Source organism: Neomonachus schauinslandi, chromosome 13, assembly GCF_002201575.2.
Source record: "Neomonachus schauinslandi chromosome 13, ASM220157v2, whole genome shotgun sequence".
Lineage (NCBI taxonomy): Eukaryota > Metazoa > Chordata > Mammalia > Carnivora > Phocidae > Neomonachus > Neomonachus schauinslandi.
The window spans coordinates 73,199,143-73,224,499 of NC_058415.1; the positions used below are offsets into that span (position 1 = coordinate 73,199,143).

Sequence of the window (25,357 nt, forward strand, 5' to 3'; positions counted from 1 at the left end):
GCACTCAGGCAGCAGGGATTGACCTGTAAACCAACAGACGAATCAAATGTATGGGGCACGTGCTTCTGAGCAGGGCTCATTCCTCGGGAGTGCAACCCAAGGGGACAATGGAACAGGTGCATGGACAGAGGATAGTCACACAATAAGTATGTCTGCCATTCCTCGTTATTCATTTGCCTATGACGTTCCCCAGGTCCCATGAACAGAGGATTGCAGTGGACCCACAGTGTGTAGGAAGGAACTCAGACTCAAGAAAGGTGAAGTGTGTTTTATGTACAGCTGAGTAAGTACATGTGCTGACGGCCAAAAAGAGGCCAAGCTTTCTGTTCAAACTAGAAACTCGCTTCCATCTCAGCAAGAAGGCAGTGGTGTTGTAAGAAATACAAACAATACCAAGGAACTGCATCTTAACCTTTTTCACTAGTTAGATCCTTGCATTTACTGATGCTGAAAATTATGACAAAGACAGGAAAGAAAAGGTAGCGCAACATGGAGTCCCTTTTCCTCTTGGTCCTTACTCACTCATCAAGAAGCTGGAGGGAGACAGTGTTGGTGGAATGTGCACATGTCAAGAAATGATATAAAAAGTGAGTTAGTTTTGTGTGGCATTTTTCTACTGTTCTGGAAGAATGAAATGCATGTGCATGTATGAATTACAAAAGCAGCTTAATTTTGGTGATTCTACATATGCGTTGAATGCAGTTTATTGCACTTAAAGCCGACATTGCACAATAGGAAGATGGAAAGGAAAATTTATGCTAATAAATGACAATGAAGACCACAAAAAGGGAAAAGCTCTTCTATTATTGGACCTTTTGGGGCACATTTTTCCTGGGTTTTTTTGAACAAGGATTCCGGCTTTTCATTTTGCACTGGGCCCCAGAAATTAGGTAGCCAGCCCTGCTCCTGAGGTCCAATCCCTTTGACACTTTTCACTAGTGTCTTGTTTTCTTCTCCCTCCCCACTTAACTAGTGGTTGTCTAATTTTTTCCCCATTTTTCCAAAGAATGAGGATTCTGACTTATATTAGTTCTATTGCCTATGTTACACATCACTAATATCTACTTTTATTTTTATTCTGTCCTTTCTTTGTTTTATTTACCTTGATGATTTTAGTGGCTTTTTGAGATGGGAATTTAATTAATTTGTTTTCTCCCATCCTAACTGACACGCCCTACAGTCTAAATTCTGACTCCCTATCCACTGCTAAGCCAGCAGAAATCTCCCCGGCCCTGGGGTTCCATGTTAAAACGAGAGGCAAAATCTTTTTTCAGCGGGCGAATCGACAGTTTCAAGAAGGCATGGCCCTGGGAGGTTGTGGTTGAGGCTGGCGGCCGCTAGGCGGAGACAAAGCCCCTGCTTTGAAGTACTGATACTTGTTACAACATGGATGGACCTTGAAAATATTAATGCTAAGTGAAAGAAGCCAGCCACAAAGGCCACATATTCTGTTATTTCACTGATATGAAAAGGCTAGAGTAGACAAATCCACAAAAAGATAGTAGATGAGTGGTGACCAGAGGCTGGAGGGAGAAGGGAATTACTGCTAATGGGTATGGGGGTTTCTTTTTGGGGTGACGAAAATATTCTGAAATTAGGTAGTGGTGATGGTAACACAACTCTGAATATACTAACAACCACTAAATTGTACTTTAAAAGAATGAAATTTGGGGCGCCTGGGTGGCTCAGTCGGTTAAGCGACTGCCTTCGGCTCAGGTCATGATCCTGGAGTCCCGGGATCGAGTCCCGCATCGGGCTCCCTGCTCAGCCGGGGGTCTGCTTCTCCCTCTGACCCGCTTCCCTCTCGTGCTGTCTCTCATTCTCTCTCTCAAATAAATAAATAAAATCTTTAAAAAATAAATAAATAAATAAAAGAATGAAATTTTCAGTGTGAGAATTATACCTCAATAAAACTGTTCTTTTTAAAAATTCCATTGATTTAAGTTTACAAATCAAACATAAAATTTGAAACAAATCGACATCTTTATACTACTTTTCCAAATATGTTTCTTCATTTATTACACTATTCTATGTTCTTCTGGAAAGGTTTATCCTATAAACATCTCTTGGATTTTTTTCTTATTCCTGGTATTTTTAGATTTTTTTGTCAATATTGTGACTGTCACTTTTCCCCACCACATTTTCTATTTTTCTACTTAAGATAGCTTTTTACTTACACATTGTTGATAGATTATATATCTCCACCTTACTAGTTCTACTAGTTAGATTTTCTAGTCACCAAACATACCATCTCAAACGACGCCAGTTCTTTCAAGTATTACTAGCTGGGTTTTTTTTTTTCTCTTATTAAATTATCTGGGACCTTCAGAACAATGCTAATAGTATTGACATTAAACATCATTTCTCATTCCTCTTTCTGGTAAGAATGCTTCTGGCTATTCACAATGTTCACATAGGTTTCTGATAAATATCCTTTATCAACTTAAGTAAGTTTCCTTCTATCCCTAATTTTAAAAATACCAATGCCTGCAGAACTTTGCCAGGTATTTTTATATCATCTGTTAAGTATATTCTCTTTATTAATGTACATTTCTACTTTTGAACTAGTTTGGAAGTCCTATGATAAATCTCAGTATTGATTTTACAAAACTGCTAGATATGGGACGCCTGGGTGGCTCAGTCATTAAGCACTCCCTTCGGCTCAGGTCATGATCCCGGGGTCCTGGGATCGAGCCCCGCATCGGGCTCCCTGCTCGGCGGGAAGCCTGCTTCTCCCTCTCCCACTCCCCCAGCTTGTGTTCCCTCTTCTGCTGTCTCTCTCTGTCAAAGAAATAAATAAAATCTTAAAAAAAAAAAAAAAACCTGCTAGATTTGACTTGTTAGTCATTGAATTAGAAAATTTAACTTCCCTTTTTATTTATATTTACATTCCTTTTCTTATAGATGTTGTTTTTTCCTTTTTTCCCATTGTCCTACTTGCTAGAGTTTGTCTATTGGCTTATCAAACATATTTTTTGTACCTATTTCATTAATGTGTACTTTTATATTTATTAATGCATTCCTTTTATTTTCTTTGGTTTATATCATTATTCTATTTCTTTTTTATAATGTAATACTTAATTTATGCCCTAATTTTACTATTTTCTAATAACTGTCTTTTTTGTTTGGATTTATCCTTTAACACAAAAGTTACTCACAAAATTATTCTGTAATTTCTAAATAATTTTGTGGTGTTATTTTAACTTGTTCATGTCTACTTTTATCCTATTGTGGTTTTAAAAAAATGGGAAGGGCTTGAGTATTTCCCTTGGGGAGAATTTGTTGAGATTTTCTTTGAAGTCATATTTTTAATGGACTATATATATACACACATATATAGAAATATATGTATATATATTTTAATGGGCCATATATATTTTTTTTCCAGTATTCATGGTATATTTTTTAATGGACTATATATATGATGTACTTTGGCAAAAAAACTATAGATAATCCATTAAAAAATATTCCATGAATACTGGAAAATAATGCATATTTCTCTGTGGAGGAAAATATTCTCTTATATGGCTATTAGACAAACTTGTTAATTAAAAAAACTCAAGCCCACTATAAAGGTGTTTTTTTAACAGTGAAGAATAACATGAGAATTACTAAAAGGATAAAAGATAAACAATTTTCATCATCCCACTAAAACTTTTGTGTACCTGAAAAACCTTTTATTATAAGCAAATATATATATTTGTAATAAATTATTTCTAAAAATAATTTTCTAAATATGTTTTTAAAAACAAACCAGTTTGGGGATAATTCCATTATAAGTTTTTATCTAAATGATATTACATTTTCAGGATTAATTGTAAAAACAATGCTTTTTCTCAGTACAAACAAAATGAGCATTTTGCCTAAAGTTTTTCTTGCATTAACAATCCTAGAGTTTCTTACCACTGAGTGTTCAGGTTAAGTGATGACCTATGGCTGCAGGCTTCCCCATATTCATTACTCTGATAGGATTTCATTTCTAAAATGAGTTCTCTGATGTCGAATTAAAGACGCACTACGACAGAAAACGTCACTACATTTATTACATTGATGTTTCTCCCCTGTGCGTGTTTGCTTATGTTTAGTAAGGGCTGAGCTTAAGCTGAAAGATTTCCCACATTCATCACACTGGTAGGGTTTCTCTCCTGTATGAGTTCTCTGATGTCAAATTAGTGATGTTCTATAGCAAAATTGTTTTTGACATAGATTACATCGATAGGGTTTCTCACCAGAATGAATTTTTAGATGTTCAGTAAGGTGTGTGCTTCGGCTGAAGGTTTTTCCACATTCCTTACAAACATAAGGTTTCTCTCCAGTATGAATTCTCTGATGTTGAATGAAGGCTGGGGTATGACTGAAGGCTTTTCCACATTCATTACATTTATAGGGCTTTTCTCTGGTGTGAGTTCTCTGATGTCAGATTAGTGATGTGCTATGGCAAAAAACTTTCCGACATTCCTTACGCTAGTAGGATTTCTCCCCAGAATGAATTCCCTGATGTTCAATAAGATGTGTGCTCCGGCTGAAGGTTTTCCCACATTCAATACACGCATATGGTTTCTTTCCAGTATGAATTCTGTGATGTTGAATAAGGGCTGCAATATGGCTGAAAGCCTTCCCACATTCATCACAAGGATAGGGTTTTTCTCCAGTATGAATTCTCTCATGATTTCTAAGGGATGACCTATGACTAAAGGTTTTTTCACATTCATTACACTCATAAGGTTTCTCCCCAGTATGGACTCTTTGATGCTGAATAAGATTAGTGCTCTGACTAAAAGCTTTTCCACATTCATTGCATTCATAAGGTTTCTCTCCAGTGTGTATTCTTTGATGCTGAATAAGATTAGCGTTCTGGCTGAAGGATTTACCACATAGTTTACATTCATGCTTCTCTCTCATATAAATTTTCTTAGATTCCATTAGTACTGAACTATAGCTTTACATTCAAATTGTTTCCAGAATAAGTACAGTTTGAGATAAAAATGCATCCTTGCTTATATCTAATAAATTATTTTCCATTTATGAGCTGCCTTTTAAAAAAATCAACTGACACAGAACTATGCTTTAAGCTTCTATCATTTATGTCATAATTATGTCATAATTGTCTTTAGAAACTCTCTGCTGTTTAAAAAGAGTTGAGCTCAGGTTAAATATTTCCTCAAAATTATCATATTAATGATTTTCCTCTTTAATTGAGTGTCCTTGTAATTCGGTTTTACTAGTGTTTCTCAAGTTGGTTATCAAATTCCAATTCTTCTAATGCAAAGTTTTAGGAACCATCATTTAGAAAAAAATGTCTAACATCATGCCATGACACTATTCTTTTTCAGAAGCTTTCTGCTTTGAAGTTGATGTTCTGACTTTGGATATAGTATCCAGGATTAAGGAGAAGACAATATCTCTTCCCTCTGGAATATAAAAGGAAAAAATAAAACTCGCTCATCAATAACAGAAAAAAATATAATAAAAATAAAAATGAACCAGTGCTATGATGAAACAAAAGATTATACATATAGGTCCTGATTAATATGGAAGTTTAAAGAAGGGAAGGATTAATACAGCTAGGTAGAGTAAAAGAAATGGAAGCATTGAGACAAAATGCATAGCGTAATAAAAAAATAAAGACACAGAAAAGTACATGACATGACAAAAAGTCAATGACACTAATTCAAATGAATGTCTTTGGAAAGCAGAGGTAAAAAAATAAGAAAGGAAAAGTGAAATGTGACTGGTTAATAAAAACTCTGACAAACACAGAAATTCAATGCCATATAATAGGAGATAGGAAAACTAAAGTTTTCTGTCATAGTAGTAACATGATAACTATGAAATGTTTTAGATGAAGATGCCTGTTAGGAATGTTGAAGCTAAGGTGGCAAAATAAATCTATCCATTTACAGTGTTTTTTTTTTTTTTTTTTTTTTTAAAGATTTTATTTATTTATTTGAGAGAGAGAGTGAGAGAGAGAAAGAGCACAAGAGGGGGGAGCGGGAGAGGGAGAAGCAGACTCCCTGCCGAGCAGGTAGCCCGATGCGGGACTTGATCCCACGACTCCAGGATCATGACCTGAGCCGAAGGCAGTCGCTTAACCAACTGAGCCACCCAGGCGCCCCATTTACAGTGTTTTGAAGAAAAGATGTATCACCTGTTTAGTACTAAAAGAAATATCGTAACTCAGTGCACAAATAAAGTAAAAAATCTCTGGTCCCAAAACTCAAAGTCCAGTCTCAGATAAGCACTTATTTATAAAACATACTTTGACATTTGTGGGGAAAGTCACTATAATCTGTAGTAATTACAAAGCCTTACTTATCTAAGGAGACAAGGTTCCTACAATTGTCATCACATCCCTTACAGTGTCTGATAATGATCTGGTTCTTTTCATTACTACAAGGTAAAGTTCATTGGCACATCCTCCTATGCCACTGGTTCCTAACACATCAAATACCTACTCACTAAAGGATCACTTATGCAACCATTTATGACATAAAGTGTAAAGCTAAGAACTGAAAATAACAAAATGGAGGGCTAGCAAGTTGTCCAAAGATGATTCACGGTTCTAAGCAAAAAAAGTGGTTAAAAGTACATTATTTGGCACCACTATATATCTGTTGAGAGTACAAAGAAGCAAAACAAGAGGAGAGAATGAGAACATTGCAATATGTGAAGGAATAAGGATGGAAGATTTTCCCAATTGAGGACTCACAGATTCAAGAAGTCCCAAGCCATAAGCACACTAAATACAAAGAAAAGCACATCCAAGGATATCACAGTCAAACTTCTGAAACTCAGGGACAAAAAAAAAAAAAAAAAAATCTTAAAAGTAGTGTATGGGCGCCTGGGTGGCTCAGTTGGTTAAGCGACTGCCTTCGGCTCACGTCATGATCCTGGAGTCCCTGGATCGAGTCCCGCATCGGCTCCCTGCTCGGCAGGGAGCCTGCTTCTGCCTCTGACCCTCCCCCCTCTCATGTGCTCTCTCTCTCTCATTCTGTCTCAAATAAATAAATAAAATCTTTAAAAAAAAAAAAAAAGTAGTGTAAGAAACAGGCATGGTAACTTCGAAATAGCAACACTCTGCTCACTCACTTCTCAGCAGTTAAAGAGAATCAACTGAGAACGCATGTTTCTGGAGTCTCTTCGGGAAGAAACTCAACATCTTGAAGATGCCAGCTCGCTCTTAAGAGTTGAAGGTACCCCCTCCCCCCCAAATATGCTGAAGTCCTAGCCCCCAGTACCTCAGAATGTGATCTTACTTGGGAAGAGTCAGTGCAGATATACATAGATGAGGTCATACTAGAGTAGGGTCAGCCGCTTAGGAGTCATGTGAAGACACATACACAGGGAGGACACCACGTGACAATGAAAGAGGAATTATAGTTATGCGGCTGTAAGCAAGAAATGCCAAAGACTGATGGCAGATTGCCAGAAGCGAGGAAGGATTCCCCTGCAGCTTTCAGCCACAGCACGGCCCTGCTGACGACACCTGGATTTTGGACTTCCAGCCTCCAGAACTATGGGACGATACACTTCCATTGTTTGAAGCCACCCAGTTTGTGGGACTTTGCTATAGCAGCCCTGTGAAACTAATATGGCTCCCAATTTTACTTAGAGAGTATGTATTTTTGAAAAAGAAGAACAAAATGAGGCCAAAGGGGGATGTGTCCATACCACATATCAAAACATACAGTAGGTTCATTAAAACAGGGTAGTACTGACACAAAAGGACAGACAGAAAAAAATAATAAAACAGAATAATGAGCCTGGAAATAGACCCATTCTTTTTAGGGATTTAATGCATGATAAATGTGGCATTTCAAATATTGGGGGAAAGATGGAGATTCAATAAATGATCTTGGGACAAGTGGCCTATCCATTTAGAGGAAAAAAATAAACTTAATATCATTGCCTTAAATTATTGGTGAATTAGAGTGAAACATTAAAAATAAAACTATAAAATAACCAGAAAACAGAAGAATATTTTTATAATCTTGCAGTGGAAAAGTCCCTTAAAAATGTAAAACCTGGGGGCGCCTGGGTGGCTCAGTCGGTTAAGCGGCTGCCTTCGGCTCAGGTCATGATCCTGGACTCCTGGGATCAAGCCCTGCATCGGGCTCCATGCTCAGCAGGGAGCCTGCTTCTCCCTCTCCCTCTGCCTGCCTCTCTGCCTACTTGTGCTCTCTATCTATCTGTCAAATAAATAAATAAAATCTTTTTCTTTTTTTTTTTTTTTTGCCTTCTTCATTTATTTATTTGCAGGAGGAGTTGAAACAAATTTTAAGGATGTTTTCATTTTTTTCCCCCTAAACATGAATCATTCAAGTAAAACCAACTTAACTATAGAAATGTAGCAAAGTAAGGGGAAAGAAGCACAACAACCCAAGAGGCAAAGGTTGGGGGAGGGGGGGGGAGAAGAGGTGGGTGCAGTCCGCATATAACATATGCATAAATGCCATATGATTCACCTGCTCAGGACCGCCTCCCCAGAAGGCAAGCACAAGGACCCATTTTAAGAGGATGTTTTCCCCCCAAACATCCAAGAATGTTTCAACTTAAAGCTTAAGGTTAAAAAAAAAAAAAACGAAAAGAAAAAACAACCCCCCACAAACCACCCAGCCATAACCACCTTCCTTAATCGATCATAGGAGTTTCTTTTCATTTTATAAAAAGATTAATAAAAAATATTGAAAAAATTATAATAAATAAAATCTTTAAAAAAAAAAATGTAAAACCTGGAGGTTATACAGTTAAAGACTCAGATCTGACCACACAAACCTACTAGGCTATCAATGAAACTAAAAGAGAAAAGTCATACTGGGAGTAAATATTTGCAACTTAATAAAACAAAAGGATTATTGGCTGTATTATATAGAATTTCTACAAGTCAATTAGGAAAAAATATAATGCAATACAAAGGTGAGCAAAGGAAACAAACAGGAAAATTTACAGAAGAAACACAAATGCCCAAACAAATGAAAAGATTTTCAACCTCACTTTTAATCATGGAAACACAAATTAAAATGAGATCTCATTTTTCAAACATCAGATTGGCAAAAATGTTAAAATACAGATAATATCCAGTATTGCCTAAGTATGTGGGGAAATGGGTGCTCTCATATGCCACTAAGTTGGTATTTAAACTGCAACAGCCTTTCGGGGAGATCTTTTTTGAAAAGGGCACTTATTTATATGTATTAAAGTCTCATTACAATTATACCAGGTTAATGACAATAATTTGTCTTTGTTTAAATCATATATTTTAATAATAATTATTATGTTACCGGCAAAAATTAACCTGTGGCATATTATACTTCCTCTATTATTACATTTATTATACTTCAGTGTTCTACTTTCAATGTTCTGTCTTCCTTCCTAGAGTATAATCTTCTTGAGGACAGTGACACTGTCTAATTTACTCTTCTGTCTTTAGCACCACAAACAGAAACTGTCATACATTACACATCCAATAAATATTTCTTGAATGAGTGAGATTTCTCTCGATTCCCAATCCAGTGGCCCTTGTACAATAGTATCCTGCCAGTTAAACCTGCTCCCTTAAAGAAGTGTGACTTAAGACACTATTTTTCCCTATGTCTCTACAGTCAATCAAAGTGTACAGACTGCATTATGATGCTACCGTAAAAAATTCAGAATTGAACAGGATTAGGATCCTAAAATATCATCTAATCTGTCCCCCTTCTTCCATGCAGACCTACCTACAGCTAAACTATTACTAATTACATTTTCCAGCATTTATGGAACGTCTTCTAACTGCAAAGGAAGTTTAGAGTTACTGTTTCCTGTGGTCAGCTTTCCTATTCTGAGCAAGGACTATAATCACCGATTTTTTTTTTTAAACCCCATGTACTTGGTAGGGTGCATTTTATTTTATTTTTAAAGATTTTATTTATTTGACAGAGAGAGACACAGCGAGAGAGGGAACACAAGCAGGTGGAGTGGGAGAGGGAGAAGCAGGCCTCCCGAGGAGCAGGGAGCCCGATGCGGGGCTCGATCCCAGGACCCAGGGATCATGACCTGAGCCGAAGGCAGAGGCTTAATGACTGAGCCACCCAGGGGCCCCTGGTAGGGTGCCTTTTAGATGTTTCAGTGAGTACTTGATTAAATTCTACAAACTGATATTTATTCCTTATCAGCTTAGTTTCTGGAAGCCTGCATCTCAGAATTCTAAACCATACCTCTGCTGTTGTTGCTGAATCTGTGAGGTTTCTGGATTTGGGTACCATGATAACCCCCCTAAAAATGTCATCACTGACCCTGTCTTTCTTACTTCCTAGTATACTGGTGACCTGACTGTCATTAAAACTCCCTGTGGTTACAACTATTCTCTCAACTCAGAACCATCCCCACAATCAGCCAGGCAAAGATGTGTGTGACTGTCCTAATCTTTGCCACGTTCCTCAGATCATCTAACTGAATTCTTTGGGGTTTTTTTTTCAGGGCTGACTCTGATATTGTTAGAGAAGTAGAGACAAGAAGATGAACACAAGGACCAGATGCTAGAGGCTTTTCCTTCCAGAACCTCACAAACGATGTCATGATGTCAGGCATTTGAGCTACAAAGAGGCTCAGGAAACAAGATGACTAATTCCCTCGTTTGCCCAAGACACAATCAAGCCTAAGGGCACGCAGCCAGCCACTGGCAGCACGAGGACTACAGCCTCTCTCCATTCTCAAGTTCAGTATTACTTCTCTCCCTTTAAAAATAGTCCAAGCATGACTTATGAAAAGAAAATGACAAGAATGACCAAAAGAATATTTTGAATTATCAGTCAAATCCAGAGATACAAATTATTAAAATCAGTGGTTTAGAAGTCTGTAGCAATGGGCTATTCAAGTTTTCCAGAGTCTTTCTAAAGACACGAATACATTATAAATTAAGTGTTTAAATAATGATGACCATACCAATGTATCTATTTTTAATCAAACAGGTGGACAGCTGTAAACATTTTAAATGGACAGCCTCCCGGTTGCCATAGGCAACTTGAATGCCTATAAAGCAAATCTCCACTCACGAAGGACAATGGGATCGGTATAAATCTGAAATCAATATGCATTTCAACGGTCTAAGCCCAAGCTGAAAATATAGACAGCAAAGCTTTGAGAATTGGCTAAGATGTCTTCTTTTCTATGTTTAAAATAAACTAAACTGAAAATGAGACACACTTGGAAGAGAAGGAAATCCGATACATTTAGTTCTGTTCCAAGAGGGCATAGTTGAGCTCTTCGAACTGAAGTACCTTGTAACTCAAGAATGATAGAAGCCTGAAGTAACTGTAGAGATTTCTTCCAGTGCATATTAGTGTTGGTGGATAGTATATCATTTATAATTTTTTAAACCTATATTTGAATTTTTCTGGAGAAATTACTGTTCTCGATATATCCATTTAAAAATATATATATGTGAACGACAGAACTATCAGGAATTTTGCCCAATGATTATCCCAGACACTGGCCTGGGTACATGAGAGGAAGTGGGATCTAATGCACAAGTAGAGGGGTTGACCATAAATTAGAGCACAGACCTTTACTCTATAGTAACAGGAGGACAGATTACACGGGAATACTTCCAGGAAGGTTGGTGGATGTGAGAGTGAGAGGCTTTGGAAGTTCTTTTTTGGCTGTTCTCTTCTCTCAGTGAAACAGGAAGCAGGATCATCAGCTGAGGGTGAACATGGGGAAGGAGCTGGAGGTCTGATGTCAGTAATGTATCAGATAGTTGGCAGGAGTGGGAGAGTAAAGAAAACAGGGAAGTCATCTTTCACCTGGATCACTGCCTTAGTTCCTAACTAAATGTCCTATGTCTGTTCTTGCTTCCATACAGTCTGTTCTCAACAGAGCATCCAGAATGGTTCCTTTAACATATAAGTCAAATCATGTCACTTCTCTCCTCAAAATCCTCCTACAAAAATCGGTAAATTGCATGTAAATTATACCTCAATAGAGCTGATTAAACAATAATTACTACAGCCACCTTCCTATGGCTTCTCTTCTCCCTCTGAGTAAATGCGAAACTCCTACACAGCCCTGTGTGATCTGGACCCCTCTTACCTCTCTCATCTCAACATCTACTATGCTGTTACTCACTCTTCTGTCCACAATGGCCTGCATAAAGGCTCAGCATATTTGAACCTCTGGGCCTTTGCATTTGCTGTTCCCTCTGCCTGGGAACTCCCCACCCCAACCTCACCTATGTGCAAGGCTCACCCTCTCATTTTCTTCAGGTCTCTACTCAATGTCACACTCATGAAGTAACAGCTGTCCTAGGTTCTCCCTAAGCCTAGTACTCTAGTGTAGTTTCCTCCGCAAGTCACTCTCTGACACACTTATATTTACTTGTTTATTGTCTGTGTGCCCACCCTAGACCATCAGTTCTATGTACACAGGGACTTTGCTTTGTTCACTGCTGTATCCCCAGTGCCTCAAACACTACCTGGCAAAAAAGCAGGCCCTCAATTAACATTTATTCAATGAATGAAAGAAAGAAAAATCTTCCCTCCCTCTGGGCACAGAGATGGTATTTCAGGAAAGAAAAAGTAAAACCGAGTTGTCACAAACTTACTTGTATGTTTTATGTGTACAAAGTTGCCAAACAGGCCCAAGAAAGTATGCCACCTGGAGTGAAGTGTGAGATGGAAAATTCTGCTGTTTCCTCAGTCTCAATTCTCACATGCTTCTCATAAGTGAGCCTCTTGCTATGCCAGGAGTTAGTTCAATGTTTAAAGAACATGTTTGTGTACATTTCTACATATATTACTGCATAATTGTATACATGTAATGTGTACATATAACTTATGAGCAATTTAAGAAAATTTCAAAGGATATTTAACTACATGAGATTTTTCAAACTTTGGGTGGGAACTTTAGAAATTAAAACCAGCTTAATGTACAAATTGGCCTTGAAAAGTTTTGCTCACCAAAGACAATGTAGTCAGGTCTTCCTTCTTAATGCCATCTTATCTACTCAAATAGAGACCTGAGAAGGCAGAGCTGAAAAAGACAGGGGCCCTGAGAAGTCAGGATTGTCTTTATGGGAACCCTGTCTGACTACCTGGATGTGACTCACAACAATCACTGCTCTTCAGAGCCCACAGAAAGTAGGAAAGCAATTCCACAGCTCCTTACAGAAGAGGCTTCAGAAATTTGCCTACAAAACAACAAAACAAAAAACCTCTGGAGAAACTGTCTTCAGAGGAAAGGGCAAAGAAGTGGATGTCAGAAGACCTACATCCTACATTCGGGGGTGGGGTGCTACTAAGCTCCTAGATCAGTTTTCCTCTAATTCCCAAACAAGGTTTGGAGCAGTGGTCCTTACCCCTTTGACTATCTGATCCCAGCACAGCCAAAGGCCCCGCGCAGCCCTACGCTCCGTGCTCCTGACCTACCCCCCAACTCCCAACTCACCAGTGACAGCCCAAACCCCAACCCTTAAGTCTGGAATGCCCAGCCAGAGCTCTGCCTCCCCCTAACCCAGACACAGCCCTAGACCCGCTTAAACCCGATGCGGAGTCCAGATGACCGCTTCGCGCTGAACTCGGACCCGAACCCGGACCTCCAATTCTCCGCCTTTCTTCCGCCCCCACCCCTGAGCCGGGACGACGCGCTATCCAAGCCCCTCGCCACCCCGCCCCATCCCCTGGGGTCGTGAGAATTCCTGAGCGGAGGTCCCTCCCAGCTACCACCCGGGTGCCGGCGTCAGTGAAAGAACAATCTCACCAGCTCCAAGGAGAAAGGAACACCCTCCGGCTATCCAGAACCCCCCCTACCCCGCAAGCCAGGAAGTGCGCTTGCGCACGCGGCCACCTAGAACTACATTTCCCAGCATGCTCTGCAAAGGACGGGCGCCCGCGAGCCGCGTCTCCGAGGGGCTCCGGAGTTGCCTTTTCCTCTCGTGGCTGCGTGCAAGCGGCGTAGCTTTTCTTTCCTTATTCAAATAAAAAGAAAAAAGGGACGAAGAAAAGCTTTTTCTTTCGCAATAGGCAAATATGAATCCGAAGGGATGCAGATTTTTCGTTAACCTTTACATAAAAGGAATGCCTATTCATTATATTAATAGATGATTCAGCTGGAATATAACCTTTTATTCAACAAGCTAAAAAGGGTGGGGGAAAAAAAACCAACCCCAAACTAGATGGAATTCCTTAACAAAGAGATAATCACCGTTAACACTGTGGTATACACACAGTATTCTAAAAATAAGTCTCACCATCAGCCCCATTCTTCGTTGGGGCTTGGGGCTTCTTTTTTCAGGATTGTTAGCATATTCTAGACCCTTTGTGATGGTATTTTATTTCCCTTTCAACTCAAAATTCTCTTTTTTTTCCCAAGATTTTATTTATTTGAGAGAGAGAGAGCGCGGGCATGAGCAGAGGGAGGGGCAGAGGGAGAAGCAGACTCCCCGCTGTACAGGGAGCCAGAGGTGGGGCTCCACAGAGGACCCCAGGATTTTTACCTGAGCTGAAGGCAGGCGCTTAACCAACTGAGCCATCCAGGCGCCCCAGAATTCTCATTGTTAGTATATAAAATATAATTACTGTATTACTTCTATTCTGTAACCTTGCTAAATTCACTTACTGGATTTATTTATTTTTATGTTTTTTACAATATATCCTAAACATATGAAATTCTTAAAGAAAATTTAGCACAGTATGGGTAAGGCTTGCATGTTGAATACTACAAAACATTACACAGAGAAATTAAAGACCAAATAAATAGAGGGGATATATCATGCTTATGGAAAGGAAGATTCAAATTGCTGAGATGGTTATCTCTAAATTGATTTATAGGTTCAATTAAATCTAAATCAAATCTCTTCAGGTTTCTTTGTAGAAATTGACAAGCTGATTCTAAAATGATGTAAAAATGCAAAGGGCCTAGAATATGCATAACGATCCTGAAAAAAGAATAAAGTTTATTTCAACACAACAGAAAACTAAAGAATAAATACAATGTGGTAAGAACAGATGTAAATATCAGTGAAAAAAAGAGAAAGTACAAAAATATATATACTTGATTTCTGACAGAGGTATTATGGTAATTCAACAGAAAAGGATAATCTTTTTTTGGAAAATGGTGCTAATCAATTACATATCCCTATGCAAAAAATATGTACCTCAACTTTAATTCACAAATATATTAAAATTAACTGAATAGGGCTCTTAAACATAGATGTAGGAGCTAAAACTACAAAAATCTCTAGAAGAAAACAAAGGGAAAAAATCTTTGTGACTTTAATTTAGGCAAAGATTTCTTGAACACAAAAAGCACAAACCATAAAAGGAAAGATTGATAAACTGGACTTCTCAAAATTAAAAGCTTTCCTCCTCTGAAGAGACTGCTTAGAAATTGAAAAGAGAAACTAGATAGGGAGAAAACATTTGCAAAATATATCTGATAAAACTTGTATCTAGAACACAAAAGGAATTATTATCACTCCATAATAAAAAGACTAATGATTTGATTTTTTAAAATGAGTACAAGATTTGGAAAATCACGAACATAGATAAACAAATTGCCAATAAGCATACATAAAGATGCTCAGCATCATTAGATTTTAGGGAAATGCAAATTAAAACCACAAAGTAATACTACTACACATCTCCTAGAATGGCTACATTTTTTTTTTTTTAACTGAGGGCCATTTTACAAAAAACCTGAAAGGTACTCCTCAAAAAGTACAAGATCATGAAAAACAGGAAAGAGTAAGAAGGTCAGTTGTGTGGTTTTTGTTAACATTTGTTAAGTATGGTCCTGGGGTGTCCGATGTCAAGGCAAAGTTCAACAAAGACTGCAAGGGAAAGTGATCTAGTTTTATGTTTGGTCAATATCATGCTGTCCTTACACTTAGGACAATACTTACACTGACTCACAGGTCCTGGAGGAGGTACATGGCACTCAAGGACGCACATGGGAAGGTTAAGGCAGGGGACAGGCAAAGAGTGAGCAACAAGAGTTGGAGCATATGGCTTTTCTAGGGCTTGAGGGTCTAGTGCTTTGGGATCCTTGGGCTAAGGCCAGATTGGTCAATTCAAACTAAGAAGAATGAGGTTTTGGTAAGTTTTGCAGGGGTCTTATCTAAGGGGCCCATAAGGGAAGGATGCACAATCCCAGGAGAGACTGCTTACCACAAAGACTACCTACTTGTGACTCAGCAGGCTGTTATCTGAGGGAGGCATGCACATGAGGGAGGGGCCAATGTCAGTTCAAGGCCACTTAGCCACACAAAATGGATGCCAAGGAGGCAATACTATGAAGTAATTTAGCTAACCTGTCAATAGTTGCAGGCCAGAGGAGACAAAGGAGACATGACTAAATCCTACATGAAATCCCTGCGTTGAATTCTGGAACAGAAAAAGGATAGTGGAATTCAAATAAAGCCTGGGATATGATTAATATTAATGTAAATGTTAGTTTTCTAGTTTTCACAAATGTACAATGATAATGTGAACATCAGAAGAAACCAGGTGGCGGGCATGTGGGAACTCTCTCTACCATCTTTGTAACTTTTGTAAATCTAAAATTATTTTCAAACAAAATGTTGATTTAAAAAAAATCAGTTGGGGGCGCCTGAGTGGCTCAGTTGTTAAGCGTCTGCCTTCGGCTCAGGTCATGATCCCAGGCTCCTGGGATCGAGCCCTGCGTCGGGCTCCCTGCTCTGCGGGAAGCCTGCTTCTCCCTCTCCCACTCCCCCTGCTTGTGTTCCCTCTCTCGCTGTGTCTCTCTTTCTCAAATAAATAAATAAAAGCTTAAATCTTAAAAAAAAAAAAAAAAAATTAACCTTTGTAGATTCCTTAGGCTTTTAAATGTATAAGATCAGGTTGTTATGAATAAAGAAAGTTTTACTTCATCCTTCCTAATTTGTATGCTTTCTTATTTTTTTTTCCTTTGCTTATTACATTGGCCAGAACTTCTATTACATTGTTGAATAAAAATGAGGGGGTGCCTGGGTGGCTCAGTCAGTTAAGCATCTGACTCTTGGTTTCAGCTCAGGTCATGTTCTTGGTGTCCTGGGATTGAGCCCTGAGTTGGACTCCACATTCAGTGTGGAGTGTTTGTCCCTCTCCCTCTGCTCCTCCCCCCCCCCACCCCATTCTCTCTCTCTGGAATAAATAAATATCTTTTTAAAAAATGAGGACGGGGCGCCTGAGTGGCTCCGTTGTTAAGCATCTGCCTTTGGCTCAGGTCATGATCCCAGGCTCCTGGGATCAAGCCCTGCATCGGGCTCCCTGCTCTGAGGGAAGCCTGCTTCTCCCACTCCCACTCCCCCGCTTGTGTTCCCTCTCTCGCTGTGTCTCTGTCAAATAAACAAATAAAATCTTAAAAAAAAATGAGGACAGATATTTTTGATTGGTTTCTAATCTTATGTAGAAAGAAGTAACCATGAAACTGGTTGAAGTAGAGAAGTTACCATCTGTTGTTCATTTGTTGAGAGTTTTCATCACAAATGGACGTTGAATTTTGTCAAATGCTTTTTCTACATCTATGGGAATGATGTTTTTCCCCTCATCAAAAAAAAAAATTTGGTGAACTACATGGATGGATAATCAGATATTTAAATAAAATATTGCATTCTTGGAATACACTCCAATTGGTCAGGACATAGTTCACTTTTTATGTACTGGTGGATTCAAAATATTTTCTTAAGCTAGGCTCCATGCTGGGCATGAACTCACAACCTGGGGCCTGAACCCATGACTCTGAGATCAAGACCTGAGCTGAGAGTCAGATGCTTAATCGAATGAGCCACCCAGGTGCCCCTCAAAAATATTAATTTTAAAGCAATTTTCACATCTACAGTTATCAGGGATATCAGCTTATAATTTTCTTTACTTATAATGTCTTCATCTGGTTTTGGTTTCAGGGTAATACTGATCCAATATGATGAGTTGGAAAATGTTAATCCTCCTCTACTTTCTAAAGTTTTTGTAGAATTAGTATTATTTCTTCCTTAAATATTGATAGAATGCCCCAGTGAAGCCTCTAGACCCGTAATTTTCTTTCAGGGAAGATTTTAAATTACAAATTCAGTATCTTTAATCAGTATAGAGCTATTTGTGCATTCTAATTCTTCTTTACTCAGTTTTGGTAACTTATGCTATTTCAAGGAGATCTTCCATTTTACCTAAGTTGTCATATTTTCGAAGTGAAAGTCATTAATAACTCTTTATCATCTTTTTGACTCTAAAATAGTGGTGCCACCTCCTTTATTCCTACTAGTAATTTTTGTCTTCTATTTCTCTTGATCAGTCTATCCAAAGATTTACCAATTATATTGATTATTTCAATGAATCACCTTTTGTTCTCATTGATTTTTGTTTGCATATGCTCTGGTTTAGGAATTGGCGAACATTTTCTGTAAAGGGCCAGATAGTGGGTATTTTAGGTTTTGTGATCCACCTATGGTTTCTGTTGTGTAGTCTCTGTTTTATTCTTTTTTTCTTTTCTTTTTGTTTGGTTTGTGTGTTTTATAACTCGTTAAAAATGTAAAAATGAATCTTAGTTTAAGGCCTGTATGGGAACAGGCCACTAGCCAGGTTTGGCCTATAGTCTGATCCCTGTTCTAGTTCATTGATTTGTGCTCTTCCATTTATTACTTATATCTTCCTACTTATTTTGGGGTATCATTTGCTCATATCTTTCTACCTTCATAAGATGGAAACTTAAATAATTGATTTTACACATTCCTTCTTTTCTAATCATTTAAAATTATAAATTTTATTCTAAGCTCTGGTCTAGTGACATCCCCAATACCCACAAACACAATGAGTCCTGACTTTCCACTGAAGGCTCTCCCACACTGAATATATTTATATGATTTCTTACTGGTTAGAATTTCGGTTGTACAAAGAGGTGTGACTTCTGCATGAAGGCTCTGATGTGTTCATTAGATGTTCTGTTCAGATGAATTCTTTTTCCCGGCACATTGTTCCATTCATAATCTATCTCCTCAATCCTGACATATTGTATTTTCATTCAATATTATCTAAACATTTTCTAATTTCTCTTGTGACTCATCTCTACCTAGGCTAACAAATGGAAATTCAGTTTTCTCCACCTTTTCAGAAAAAATTCCATGGTGTGCCTCTTTCCCATCCTACCCACTCACATTTACATAATGCCATTTTGTTTTGTTATACTCTAAGAATGTCCAAAATAGGGTAGATTAAACTGTGAAGTGTGTAACTGTGATAACTTGAAGTTGAAATAAACATAATACCTAAGCATTTGTGTGACCAGCAGCATATAAAACTTTAAGTAAACATTAACATCTCAGTAGCAAGCATGTTAACATTTTAATTATTTAATTTCCAAACCATTTAAAACCACATTTTCAGAATTACTAGGGTAGTTCCACTTGTTTCAACTTTTAACTCTGCCTGAAAACTCCAAAATATGTTTATATATAGCATAATGTTTCAGAGTCCTTAGATATGAGTCATGGTATCTTGTGTAATCTCTTAAATTCCAGTTGTTTAAGGAGACTAGTACCTAATTAATTCATAGTACCCAAGAAATATCTATTAGTAATACTACTGAAGTAGAAAGGCAGTAATATTAAGTATCCTTTTAAAGAGTATACAAGTAAATAGGCTCAGATAACAACATATTAGGAGGCAAGTTAAAAAAAAAAAACCTGGGGGGTGCCTGGTGGCTCACTCAGTTGAACATCGACTCTGGATTTCGGCTCAGGTCATGATCTCAGGGTCATGGGATCAAGGCCCGCGTCGGGCTCCACACTCAGTGCAGAGTCTGCTCGAGATTCTCTTTCCCTCGCCCTCTGCCCCTCCCCCCACTCCTCCCCCTACTCATGCTCTCTCTCAAAATAAGTAACATCCTTAAAAAAAAAACAAACACTAAAATTTCCTACTTATCTTATGTTAATGGCAATACTAGCTATGTATAAGAAACCATTAAATAGAAGGCAAAACATTGAAAATAGAGATATTGAATCTCCTAAGCACCTGAGACTTGAAATGACTATAGACGGGGCAAAGCCTTCTTCTTCCCGAAGTCATGCACAGAATTAATGGGATGATAGGAAGGATAAGGGCGAGAAAAACAATGAATTCTAATTATGGAAGGCTCTCTGAAAATATTACTTAGTTTCATATGAGGCCTGACAGGCAAACTAGATCCGAAAGAAGTTCTAATAGACAGGAATTCCACAAATTATTGGCTGCACAAGCGGTATTATCATACAGTTTCCAAGATGACAACAATGAAGGCAAGATACACATTAATAGTTTAGTTTCTGACGTGTTTAGAAAATGAATGTCCTACATTTACATAACAGCCAAATATTTATCTTCAAAAGTGACTTAAAAAATGACTAATAAAAGAATTACATGACTGCAATTCACTATTTAGTTTAAAATTATTATTTGTGGGGTGCCTGGGTAGCTAAGTCGGTTAAGTGTCCCTTTTTGATTTTGGCTTGGGTCATGATCTCAGGGTCATGAGATCAAACCCCACATTGGGCTCCACACTCAGCACAGAGTCTGCTCGAGATTCTCTTTCCCTCGCCCTCTGCCCCTCCCCCGGCTCACACTCACTCTCTAAATAAAATCTTAAAAAAATAAATTATTTGAAAGTTAAGATTTACAGTGAAAATCATGGCTGCTGTTGACCGTTTTCAATTTTAAAACATTTTTAATTTAAAATCTAAGAAAAAATGTTTGATTAAAAATTTAGGATCAAGGGGCGCCTGGGTGGCTCAGTTGTTAAGCGTCTGCCTTCAGCTCAGGTCATGATCCCAGGGTCCTGGGATCGAGCCCCGCATCAGGCTCCCTGCTCCGTGGGAAGCCTGCTTCTCCCTCTCCCACTCCCCCTGCTTGTGTTCCCTCTCTCTCTGTGTCTCTCTCTGTCAAATAAAATCTTTAAAAAAAAAAATTTAGGATCAAGCTCTATGGTGTATCAGCTTCACCTTCATTTCAAGGAAAGACTGAAAAAGGTTTTTTGCTATCAATCCTTCTTTTCCTAATATTGCTTCACAATGAATATTTACAACTTACATCAGGTTAAGTTATTGTGCTTGAAAAGGAAAGGATGCCCTGGATAATAGGATTTGTAAGAAAAGTTATTAGTGATGATAAAATGACAACTCAACAAAACAATTTTTTCAAACAAATTATAAAATAATAGTATAATTTCTATGTTCAGACTGATCACAAAAAAATGTATAGGGCAGCAAAACAGGTATCCCTGAACCAATATCTCAAAATATACCTCCAAGAGCTTCTACATGTAAGACACTAAAACTTAATACCTCCTTTGAAATGCATTTTTCTTGTTAATTTATTTAACATAATGTAGGGACAGGATACAGAATACCATATGATGTCCAGTCAAATTCAATTCAATTCTGTCTGGAGCTGAAGTGACATTACATTCAGTCCTGCTTGTCTCGAGTGGGACAGAATCCTGTGGAGGCTAAGAGGCTGATCTGAATCTCAGCCCTCCACTTACCAGGCCCATAGCTTTAGCTGAATCAGGGCACCTCTCTGGGCTCCACTTGCCTCATCTATAAAATGGTAATAATCTCAGTTTCATATATTTGCTCTAAGGATTAAATAAGAAAGTACATGTCAAAGTGCTTAGCAGAATGTGTGTGTGGCAGAAATATCCAATAAAGGAAGCTTAAAAAAATTCAATTCTGATAATCACAAGGATATAAAGATCCCAAGCTATGCATACCAGTACTCACGTAAGTCCTATGAGTTGAAACAAGACTAGGAACAGGAATTTCTTTGTGTAGAACTATTTTTATCATGTGTTGAATATGCCAACATTGCTTACAGCCACATCACTGCCTGCTTAGCCTGTTGTTTAATGTCTCTCTTAACTATATGCTTTACACCAAGTGATATTTTTAAAAGTCCACCACTTTTTTTTTAAGATTTATTTGAGAGCGAGGGAGAGAGAGAGTGCACAGGGGGGAGGGGCAGAGGGAGATGGAGAGAATCTCAAGCAGACTCCCTGCTGAGCACGGAGCCCAATGTGAGGCTTGATCCCATGACTCAGATCATGACCTGTTCTGAAATCGAGAGTCAGACACTTAACTGACTGAGCCACCCAGGCGCCCCTCTACCACTAACTTTTGATGTCTCTATAAATGCACTGGCTTCATCTTCTCTTAATTCTATATACCTTAAGAAAGAGTGGGGGAAGATCTATTTGTTATTTAGTTACAATTTATCCTTTTATGTTTTTTAAGATGTGGGGAAAATGGTGTCGTTTAGTGTGGAAAGTAAGGCAGGTGCAAAGATCCATATTCACTTCCAAATGACAGATAATTTGGGTTATGAATGCCATTTCTACATCACTTGTAGAATGATCACATACAGTAGTCACTTTGTTGTCCTGATTAATCAATTTGCAGTTGACCCTTGAACAACACAGGTTTTAACTGTGCAGGTCCATGGATTTTTTTTATTAATACAGTACAGTACTATAAATCTATTTTTTCTTCCTTATGACTTTCTTAATAACATCTTTTCTCTAGCTCATTTAATTGTAAGAATACAGTATGCAATACATATTACATAAAAATATGTGTTGATTGACTGTTCATGTTACCAGTAAGGCTTCCAGTCAATAATAGACTATTAGTAGTTAAGTTTTTGGAGAGTTAAAAGTTATACATGAATTTTCAACTGCACAGGGGGACCCTAATCCATGTTGTTCAATGATCAACTGTACTCACTCATTTAAAAAATTTGTACCTTGGAATGCCTGGGTAGCTCAGTCGTTTAAAAAATTTGCACCACAAGTGATCAAGCCAATCACCTATGGTTGAGATTTTTCTACATACTTAAAAAACTTTTACTATTAGGCTGAACCAAGATGTCCAATATAATTTTCTGGATACATGATTTTTCAAACTTGCTTCTCAGTATGGATTTTCTGGTGCTTAATAGTTTGGGAGCTATTGTTGAAGGCTTCCCATGTTTAGTATATTCATAGAGTTTTTAGACTTTGTGAATTCTATGATGTGTGATGAAATTTCAATCATTTAAGTTTTCTCATTCCATTAAAAGGGTTTCTGTTTCGTATGAATTCTCTGATGAACAGTGAGAGTAGATTTCTTGCTGAAAGCTTTTCTACAAATACTACATTCATAGGGTTTTTCTCCAGTGTGTATTCTATGATGTACAGTGAGGTGTGACTTCTTACTAAAGGCTTTTCCACACTCAGTGCATTCATACGGCTTCATCCCAGTATGGATTCTTTGATGAACAGTGAGTTGTGATTTCTGGATAAAAGCTTTTCTGCATTCACTGCATTCATAGGGTTTCTCCCCAGTATGAATTCTCTGATGTTCAATGAACTGTGAGCTCCGGATAAAGGCTTTCCCACAATCACAGCACTGATACCTTTTGTCCCCAGTGTGAGTTCTCTGATGTACAATGAGATCTGACTTTTTAATGAAGGCTTTTTTACATTCACTACACTCAAAGGGTTTCTCTCCAGTGTGAATTCTGTGATGTACGCTTAGTTCTGACTTCCTGTTGAAGGCTTTTCCACACTCTTTACATCCATGGGGTTTCTCCCCAGTATGAATTCTCTGATGTACAACGAGCTGTGACTGCCAGATGAAGGCTTTTCCACAGTCACTGCATTCATATGGTTTCTCCCCAGTATGAGCTCTTTGATGAATACTAAGTGTTGACTTCTTGATGAAAGCTTTCCCACATTCATTGCATTCATAGGGTTTTTCCCCTGTGTGAATCCTCTGATGAATAATGAGGTTTGACTTCTGGATGAATGCTTTCCCACACTCACCACATTTATAGGGTTTCTCTCCTGTATGAATTCTCTGATGTACAGTGAGTTGTGACTTCTGAATAAAGGCTTTTTCACATTCATTACATTTGTATGGTTTCTCCCCAGTATGAATTCTCTGATGTGCAATGAGTCCTGACTTTCCACTGAAGGCCTTCCCACACTGAATACATTTATATGATTTCTCACTGGTTAGAATTTTTGGTTGTACAAAGAGGTGTGACTTCTGCATGAAGGCTCCGATGTGTTCATTAGATGTTCTGTTTAGATGAATCCCTTTCCCCAGTACATTGTTACATTCATGATCTATCTCCTCAGTTAGTGGCTTATTGTTAATGAATGCAACTTGATTCAAAAGCTTGTCTTGGTTTTCCTGGTGATTTATCTCATCTTCAAGTCTCCAGTCTTCAAAAGTTGAGTATACAGTCATGTTATGAAGTATCACTTGTTCAGAAATGCTCTTCCATGGTGTTAATTCTTTCATCTTGGGTCTAATACAAAAGTCTGAAAAAAGCCCAAGTGTAAATGATGTTACTTCACTCTTGGGCTCTGAAGAATATGAAACAAAACACAAAAATAAAAAACAAATAAAGCTCTTCATTTTAATAGAAACAGATAGAAATCTGATAATGAGTGCAATCAGTTTTGAAATGTAAGAATATGACCTTAAAACTCAAAGACAGAAGAAGAAACAGACCTAAAAGAAAAAGAAGTGAGTAAGGGAGCAATGGAAATAGAAGAGTTGATGAACTCAGTGTCAAAGTTCCACAAGGCACCAGCGCCAATCCACCACAAGGCTCTGTGAAGAGCAGAAGCAGATCAAAAAATCATTTCAGGAAAGACAGAGGAAGGATGCTAGCAAAGGAGACTGAAGGTGAGTTGAAGTGACCAGCAGAAAGATTAAATCCACACTAAATATAACAATATTCATAAATATTTTATAAGTAACCAGGTAGATGCACAACTACAGGGTAGGGCTTTCCAAGTACATTCATCTTAAAGAGTCAGATGACACAAAAAGCATGGGATGGGACAGGCTCTATTAAAAGGGGGAAACTCTGAGTTTGAAGAATAGGCAGTTTCAGAGAGAGGAAAAAAAGGCAAAAAAGGAAGGAAGAAATACCTGCTCATAATTGGGTGGTGTTAATGGGGAAAGAAAACAAGGGAAATTCAGGGTCCTGGAAGACAAAGAGAACCACAAAACCAGAAAAGCCGAAACTCCTCTTCAATCCAAAAGAAAGGAAGGAGGGAAAGGCCCTGCTATATTAACAGAGAAGGACTCCGTAATATTTAAAAATCTTATGAAAATACTGGAATGTAATAAAAATGAACAAAGAAATATATGGTCCATAGAGAACTACTACAGAAAATCAGGAAATGAATTTGTGCAGATATCAACAGAGGAAATTGTCCCTTGTCAAACCAAAACCAAAAAGAAAACTAGCCATAAAGCAAAATAAAATTTTGTCTGAACTCTAAACAGAATTAAATATACTCAAACAAGCATTTCAGGTCATGGAAAACCACCATGAATCAGAACTTATTTAAAAAAGAAAAA

At 38.0% G+C, this 25,357-nt stretch overlaps 1 protein-coding gene across 1 annotated transcript; it reads right to left on the reverse strand.

Annotated features, from left to right (window-relative positions):
• Window positions 1-424: 424 nt before the first annotated feature.
• LOC110581692 (zinc finger protein OZF-like) lies at window positions 425-24,229 on the reverse strand. The gene is made up of 4 exons (XM_044920424.1): window positions 23,071-24,229; window positions 4,488-4,823; window positions 4,212-4,331; window positions 425-447 (listed from the first exon to the last, which is right to left on the reverse strand). Exons 1-4 carry the CDS (start codon window positions 24,227-24,229, stop codon window positions 425-427), a joined length of 1,638 nt encoding a protein of 545 aa, XP_044776359.1.
• Window positions 24,230-25,357: the final 1,128 nt, after the last annotated feature.

What these genes read in the sequence shown, in the direction of transcription:
- LOC110581692 (XM_044920424.1), bottom strand. Translation starts at nt 24,229, where the DNA reads ATGACTGTATACTCAACTTTTGAAGACTGGAGACTTGAAGATGAGATA. An exon ending in CACTGTTCATCAGAGAATTC is followed by an intron (nt 4,824 to 23,070) that starts ATACGAAACAGA and finishes ATCAAAGAATAC; the next exon opens with ACACTGGAGAGAAACCTTAT. An exon ending in TATTGAACATCAGGGAATTC is followed by an intron (nt 4,332 to 4,487) that starts ATTCTGGGGAGA and finishes CCTTCATTCAAC; the next exon opens with ATCAGAGAATTCATACTGGA.